This window comes from Cimex lectularius, unplaced genomic scaffold, assembly GCF_000648675.2.
Source record: "Cimex lectularius strain Harlan isolate CLEC.00 unplaced genomic scaffold, Clec_2.1 scaffold61, whole genome shotgun sequence".
Taxonomy (NCBI): Eukaryota; Metazoa; Arthropoda; class Insecta; order Hemiptera; family Cimicidae; genus Cimex; species Cimex lectularius.
The window spans coordinates 1,768,988-1,777,299 of NW_019392650.1; the positions used below are offsets into that span (position 1 = coordinate 1,768,988).

An 8,312-nucleotide genomic window follows, 5' to 3' on the forward strand; every position below is an offset into this window, starting at 1 on the left:
GACAATGGCATGAAAAATGACTATTAAGTTTTACAATGCCAATTTATTTTGAAACGATGCTTTCCTTTCCATCCTATTTATTATGTCATAACATGATGTAGCATTACCATTAATTCATCTCGGGCAGTCTCGGAAAAGTTGAAGCAAACCCATTCAAATGGAGATTTTATAACGAATTACGCAATTTCATGGCTGATCCTCCGGAGTCTGGTCTAAAGAAGCGTTGATTGATTGTTCAAGAAAGCGTGACATGTGGTGGAACTAAGGAAATCCAGGTCTATAAGTATTGGATACGTATCGAAGCGTAATTAGTTGCTATGGGGCCGTTACTGAGTGAATTTCTGTGCCTTGTTGGAATAAGTTTACTTTTGTCGGTTGCAGGTGAACAAGTAGCAAAACCAGTGGTGTACTCTTACTCCAGTTCGAACCTACCACATCCTGCACTTATTACTCACCATTACAACCCTCCTACCGAAATCACCACGGTACCTCTACCCGAGGCAGAAGAAGAAGTGGACGAAGAAGAAGAAGTAATAGTTGTTAACGACGATGAAGATCTTCCTCAGCCTCAACCGACGGACACTGTCGTGGAGTATATCGAAGATACGGTAGATACACAGGAGGAGACTCAAGTGAACGAAGCTGAGCCAAATTACACCTATTTGGACGACGATAACATAAATCTCCATCCTTCTCTACCCAATTATTCCCCAGATTATCCTCAGAGTGAAAAAGTCTTGCAACACCCGAGGTATTTCGCCTACTCCAGTGACATAGACCAGCCTTCGATAGTAGATCACGCAAAAGCAAAAGGTGAGAAATACGCTAAAGGAGGCGGTCAAGAACATCATTCTGCTCACAAATCGTCAGGTGGTGGAAAAAGCGAAAAGGGGTATAAAGGATTTCATAAGTTCTCAAAAGGTCAGAAAGGTCATCACAATAAAGAAGGGCATAAAGGTAAATATAGCGATTCTAAAGGGAAAAAGGGGAAGAAAAGCGAACAAGGTGGCCATTACGGGGAACATCACCACGTCGAAAAAGGTAAAAAAGCTGCCAAATACGGTGAGGCAGGTGAACACAAAAAAGGCCACAGCACAAAAGGTGAACACAACATACACAAAAAGGACGAATATTTAAAAAAACACGAGTTCTACGACGAACACCACGAAGGGGGAGAACACGAAAACCACGGCGGCTACCACGGAGAACATAGCAAAAAGAAAGGAGGGAAAAAGAAGAAAGGTCATCACAAATCTGGCTATTACCACGATAAGAAAGGAAAGAAAGGTCATCACGAAAAAGGAGGCAAATCTGCCTATCACAAAGGGCACAAAGACGCAAAAGGTCACGAGGGACACTATAAAAACCATAAGAAATACGGAAAGAAAGGAGGTCATAAAGAAGGCAAAAAATGGGGATATAGCAAAGGACACCATTGATGAAGGTAAAACAAAAAAATTAGCTTGTTTGACTCCAGTCTATAATCAATCAAATTTTTAAATTTTTCGATATACAAATGGTATTTTTGGTTTTTTGTCGTCTCACAAATGTAAAAATTCCATAAGCTGTTTTATTTTTTGAAAAAAAGCTAATTTAATTTTTGAAGTCTAACAATTGTTGTGTAACAGTTGTGATCAAATGATACGATACATATAGGAGATGTAGAGGTCATCACGATTCATTCAATTGGACTTTTTAAAATTCCATGAAGACTATGACTTTGCTTTTGCATAAATTTAACAATTTAAATTAGAGTAAATTAAAATAACACACAAAGGAGAAAACAATTGCATTTACTCCTGTTGGTATTAACATTTCAATTTGACATTTTACAAATTTAATTTTTTAAAGATAAAAAATTATTATTTAACGTTAAATTTCTAATCTGACATCAGATACTAAACATGTATTAGATATAGTTTGAAAATAGCATTGGAACACTGTGTAGAGATAAATTGTTGTGAGACAAGTAATTGGCCACAGACAATTTGTTTTGTTTTCACAGCTTCGATAAATATTTTTGCAAAATTAATATTTTATCGTAAAATTAAATTAGAAAATACCAAAAAATTCCATGTTTATATTCAATTTATCAATAAAAGTATTTCAAGTAATTTCTCTATTGAAAATGTGCAATTTTCTCTCAGATGCACTTTTGGGTTAAGGACATACAGGAGTTTTGGTCGATATGGAAATATACTAAAATTAAAAAAAAAATTAACTTATTAAAAAAATGAATGTAAAATTCAAATTAAACATGAAAAACAGTTATTCTTTTTGGTTAATTATACCTAATTCTTGTCAAATGAGAATGCTTGAATATAATTTGTATAATCATTTTTTTTTTAGTCGAGTACATTGTTTTCCTATTATTTATTACATGGAAATCAATGCATGAAAATAGTTTAAATATGAGTATTAAAAAAATGTCAACCATTATCTTACTTGACAATACATACGTTTCATTATTACTAAAGGTCCTAGGTTAAAATTCAAATTAAGCCAAAAATTCTGTTTAGACAATTATCTTTAGTATTTGTCAAAATTAGAATGTACAAGAATTTATCAATGAATAATTTTCAATTGTTTTTCTTACAAAATCTGACCAAGGACAAGGATGATGATAGGGGAAAGAAAATATGAAAAACAGTATTGATCCAACTGTTGACCACAGTTCATCATTTAAATGACTTTACAGAATTTTGTTTTATACATGAGATTTTTGTTGTTATTTAGTAAATTGTTAATTTTATAGGGGAAACAAACGTTTCCCCTGATTGCCATTTATGTACTTTTGTTGAAAATATATTTTAGTTATAATTGAGTACTCCTGATTGTTAAATAAATAAAGTTATCTTGTTAAACAAATTTTGAGTGATTTTGTAATCTATAATGACCTGATGAAACATAACTACATTGCTACTATGTATACGTATGCAAGTACAGAAGTATTCTGAATTGCATATTTATGTCAAAATAAGAAAAAAGTAAGCAATTTTAAGTTTTTGTTTTATTTATTGCAAAATTGTTACACGAGTTGTTGTTATTAATTTTTTTAAGCACTTTTACATTAAATTATTTTATTTGTACACTATATATACATTAGTACATATTACAAATTTGATTATCTGTTTTTTCAAACGGTCATAGCACTAGCTCTAAGACCAATGCTGCACCCGGAGGGCACATACCATGAGAAACCAGCCGATGCTGGCACTCAGTGTGATGGATGAAGGGGAGAGGTGGTCTTCGTAGTTGTATCTGTTTTACAGTTAATGAGATGAATTTAATTTTAATTTTTTCTTGTTTTATTAATACAGAACAGACTTTACTTCAGTAATGCTATAAAAGAATAGTTTCTGTTTTAATGAACCTGATAAACAAAATGCCATGAATACGACAGTCAATTTAAAACGATGATGAAAAATTGTATCTATCGAATTATGGAGAAATAATTGGAAAAATCAATTGATACGGTTTGGGCAAACGAGTTACAATGCCTGGTCAATAGATGGGGCGCGATTCCAGAATTGNATATTATATACTGACTAGAAAAATCTGGTTTGTGCCACCTGAAATAACGTGGCTGGAAATCCGTCTGGCTCTTGAGTTTCGTGTCGGTTCTTTAATGTTCAATTCAATCACTTTGCTTTATGTTATCAGCTGACAACTTCCTGGTTGGTGATTGTGATTTAAATATGTCCTTGTTTTCTAATGCACACATCTCGGTGATATGCATTTCATTTACGGTTATTGCAACGGTAACTGCATAACTGCTGCAAGGGGGAGAATACCAAGCTCGTTTTCCACATTGAGAGCAGATCGCACCTTCCAACGACTTCATCAGAGGCTGAGGGAAATTCGTTCTTTCACTCGAAGAAAGAGGGGAGACAATCTGTGAATTGATGTAGATGAGGAAAATTTGCATTCCGTTAATCGTGATCGCGAAACCGGTACACATGCGTTATGTGTTGGGTACAGACCTTGGTATTTCACAATGGAGAGGTTGGGATACCTTCCGTCGGGAAGGAATGTACCGTTACCATTTTACGAGGATGATTAGTTGGGGAAAAAATCAACTCACTGCTGGTGGTCATTTCGTTCCAAACTTTGCACCCTCTTAAAAGAGACCCCGTCTCAATGTGGAAAATGAGCTTGGTATTGTCTCCTTGCAGCAGTAGCATTACCGTTGCAGTAACCGTAAATGCTATGCATATCAGCAAGATGTGCATTAGGAAACAAGGACATAAATTAAACCACCAACTTGAGGAAGTTGTCAGCTGATAACATAAAGCAAACTGATTGAATTAACCATTAAATAATTGACATGAAACTCAAGAGCCAGACGGATTTCATGGAAAAATTGAACGAGCCCCCCTTCAATTTCACCAGTTTTTTTAAAAAACAAAATGCAAAATTTTTGGGCCTTTCAGACGCGCAATCCAAAAAGGTCGGTATACCGCTGGAAGGTAATCGAATGGAGAACTTTTGAGGGAATTTTCAAAGCTCCAGGAGTATGTAATTATTAAGAGTAACCAATCCAACATTAAAAAAAATCCAAATTTCAACATTTTTGTTTTTTTATGAATTATTCGTGCTGAATTTTTCATTAATTGTGCAATATAAATTGGTTTCCTTACAGAAAATTTAACGTTCTTTCAGGTGGCAGAACCAGATTTTTCTATAGTCAGTAATTCTGAGTTTATAAGCAATTTAGTGGAACTAAGTCGAAAAATGAAAAAACACTCAAAACCTGAAATTAGTTCTCAATTTAATTAAATTACTTGAAATTTTTGACACTTATCGCCAGTCACCCTGTACTACGTACTACAACTTGTGACGTACAGTTAAAACATTCAATTGTCCAGTGATTATCAAAATTTTGTTTAATTAAAAAAATTTATTACTCAATTTGAATTATTTTAACCAACCTAAAAAATCATGTTTTAAAGAAAAATGTTTATCACAAAACATGTAATGAAAGTTGAAGCTGCATTCGCACTTCCTCGGGTAGACGACAACAGAATCGGGATAGCAAGCATCCGTGGCATTCCGTATTCCTCAAACTTAGGTTTGTCTTTGGGGAAGTCGACTCCCCCCCCCCCAAATAACACTGGCATAAGGCTAAACCCAAAACACCTCTTCATTCTCCAGAAGTTCTAGCCGAAAAACCCGAAAACGTCATTTCCTGCTACACTGTAGGCATGTGCCCTTCAACTATGATTTTGTACACAAATGGATCTAAATCATCAAACGGCGAAGACCACAAGAACATAAAACTGCCAAACATTACTTCAATTTTTACAGCCGAGAGCGTGGCTATTGAAGAAGCTATCAAATATGCAGTAAGATAAAACCTCAACGAAACGGTTATTCTATCAGATATCCTCAGTGTTCTCGATTCCATAAAATCCAACAGGAGATCCCGCGCCCCAATTGTGTTAGGTATCAAGCCAAAAATTATTGAACTCGCTGAAAAAGGGAAGAAAATATATATGATGTGGGCAAAAGCGCACCATACAACCAAATTTAATAACAGGGTAGACACGCTTGCAAAGACGCCCACCTCAAGTATTAGGCTTACCGTAGCTGGAGTAAAATTTTTTAATAAAGAACCAAACTAAAGGCCGCTATACAGCCTACTATTCTTCGTATCTTGTGGTTCCGGACAGTCAATCGCCCTAGAAGTTTGGGAAAAATTACAGGCTTCGTACCTTTCATTTCGCCTTCTCCACACTTCTTTCACGCCCATCTGGAGATCGTAGAGCAAATCTACACTCATCTGTAAAAAGTACAGCAGACCAATCTTCCAAAGATCAAAGGCCGTGCGAGCCGTGCAACTCTGGATGTTCTGGTCAATTCGGGTTCTCTTACGGGGCGAAAAGCCATCAGTCCACACTGATTTAATCTTCTTCGAGCAGTATGTTCGGAAATTTGGACACCTCGAACTTCCTGAATCTGTTAAATCGCTTGAACAACAGTAAAGTGCCGGTTTCGCAAAATTCACACTGTCAAAAAACGACCATCCTATGGTTCTGTTACCCTAAGTCGTCCACAACCGGGCTTTCTATGGTAGGCCAACATTTTCCTTAAAACATGATTTTTTTTAGGTTGGTTAAAATAACATCCAACTTAGTAAATACATTTTTTAATTAAACAAAATACCTAACGAATGGCGGTATTATTTGAGAATGTAAATTTTACAACCCCGGCCTCACAGGATACGAAGGATCGGACCATCAAAGCGTATAGCGTTGAGGGCGCTCAAACTACGCTGGCGGAGTCCTTCGAACGCGTGAGAAGTGGCGGATGGGAACGGATAGTGGTCGGCGGTGCCTACATGGGCGTCCTTTACCGAAGGCATTCTCCTCTAGGAGGTGGTTAGCAATTCCACTTTAAACAAAACCGCTGCCGGAGCGTGTCATCCGAAAAGGCAATGATGGTGGAGGGTATAGTCGGTATATATGCGGTGTAGAGTACGTAAAAGATCGGTCCAAGTACGCTGCCCTGTGTTACTCTCGCGGCCAGATAGGAAGGACACGCTTTAATTTTGTGCAAGAGACCCTTGTGCCACTTCAAGAAAGACACATACAATATTCGTTGCGCTCAAGGGAGAGGATACAGCGCAAAAAACACGCGAGCGGTGAGCCACGATAAAAGAGCTGCTTCATTTCTCTAAGGAGGTGGTTTCGTTCCGATCCTTATAGAGCGGTTTTTTTCATACTTACTTGGATAACAATTGCCTACTGATCATCCTATTTTTCTTGTTCTCTTCAAATTATTATACCGTTTTAAACAATGGATTATCATTCAACTCTTGACGTTATTAGGGTTCATCCAACAAAAAAGCATTATTGTTAATATATAAATATTAAATCAGCAGGTTTTTTTTTAGTCCATTAAAGTTTACAATTTTATGTAAAAAATCAGGCATAAGGCGAATTTGAAGGAAAGAAAATCACTTAGCACCTTCGTCAAGCTTTCAAGGAAACATCTACTTCAAATATTAAAAGTTATGACTTCAACCGTAATTAATTTATTAGTTTATCTAAGTAGCTCCTTTTTACTTACACTCTTGTCCGTAGAGGTTTATATTTGCTAACCATGTAAATCACTAAAAATAGCTTCAAAACTCTGATGAAGATGTACACTCGAAAGCTCAACCTAACTGAGTGTATTCCTTTCTTTTCAATTCACCTTATCCCTGTTTTTTATATAAAATTATAATATTAAGGCTGATATAAATCACATCAATACAATTAATTAACAATGATCAATCTGCGATATAATTCCAATTTTATTAGTAACTTCCTGTCAGCTTTTGGCCAATTTTAACACCAAAAATCTGGTTTTTGATCCAAAATTGGTTTTCTTAACCACTGGCGGATATATAATTTTAATCGAAAACGTTAAGGAATTTTGGATTTATGGGATAATTAAAATTAGATGTAAGTTGGAACAAGCGAATCTATTAATTACTAGTGTATTTTCTTTGAGAGGTGCATTTAGTTGGACGAGGTTGAGGTTAGAAAGATAGAAAGAATTTATTTATTTAATTTTTAAATTAATTTTTTTTAAATATTTCATAAAATTCTGTATTTCGTGTAATTGCCATTCGGTAATCAAAGAAACACTCTCCCAAAGGCGGGGCTTGACTCCAATTACCTCGAGGTATATCGAGTACTCTGGCCTAGTATCAAGGAAGTATGTTGTGGGAATGTAATTTATTAGCGCGAATGAAAGAGGTTATCCCCAATTACCCCGAGAAATATCGATTCTCTGTGGTAGTGTGAACGAAGTATGCTGTGTGAATGTAATTTATTAGCGCGAATGAAAGGGCTTATCCCCAATTACCCCGAGGAATATCGACTAATCTTGGGTAGTGTGTGTGCTAACCAGAACTATCATGTTTTTATCTTGTTTCTGTGTATTTTTGTTTGTCATTTGTCTTATTTTATCCACAATTGACGAGCCCCTCAGTTACTAAAAAAGAAAAGTTGGTTAAATTTTATCACGTAACTTCATAACTTCCTTGAGAAACAGGTTTAAAGGAGGTTTAAAACGCGAGAACAACAAGAAAGGTAAGAAAGAATGTTTTGGCAAAGACATATATAGTTTGCCGGCCCTAAAACTAAAGGAAAAAAATTAACTTTTTTATTGTGTTAGCAGCAGGAAGCAGTTTCTAACAAAGAATTTCTCTCGACACCCCCCAATATATTAGTGGCGTACGCGAACAATTTCGATTACTGCTTCAAGTTGATTGTCATGTATCGACGTTTCTTCTAAGATTCTCCAACTGGGCACAGTTAATA

The 8,312-nt window shown here is 35.8% G+C and overlaps 1 protein-coding gene across 1 annotated transcript; it reads left to right on the forward strand.

Annotated features, from left to right (window-relative positions):
• Window positions 1-317: 317 nt before the first annotated feature.
• On the forward strand, window positions 318-1,439 carry LOC106671187 (histidine-rich glycoprotein-like). Its single transcript, XM_014402078.1, has one exon. The coding sequence runs from the start codon at window positions 318-320 to the stop codon at window positions 1,437-1,439; it is 1,122 nt and encodes a 373-aa protein (XP_014257564.1).
• Window positions 1,440-8,312: the final 6,873 nt, after the last annotated feature.

Excerpts from the sequence above, each read along its gene's own strand:
- LOC106671187 (XM_014402078.1), top strand. The coding sequence starts at position 318 with ATGGGGCCGTTACTGAGTGAATTTCTGTGCCTTGTTGGAATAAGTTTA.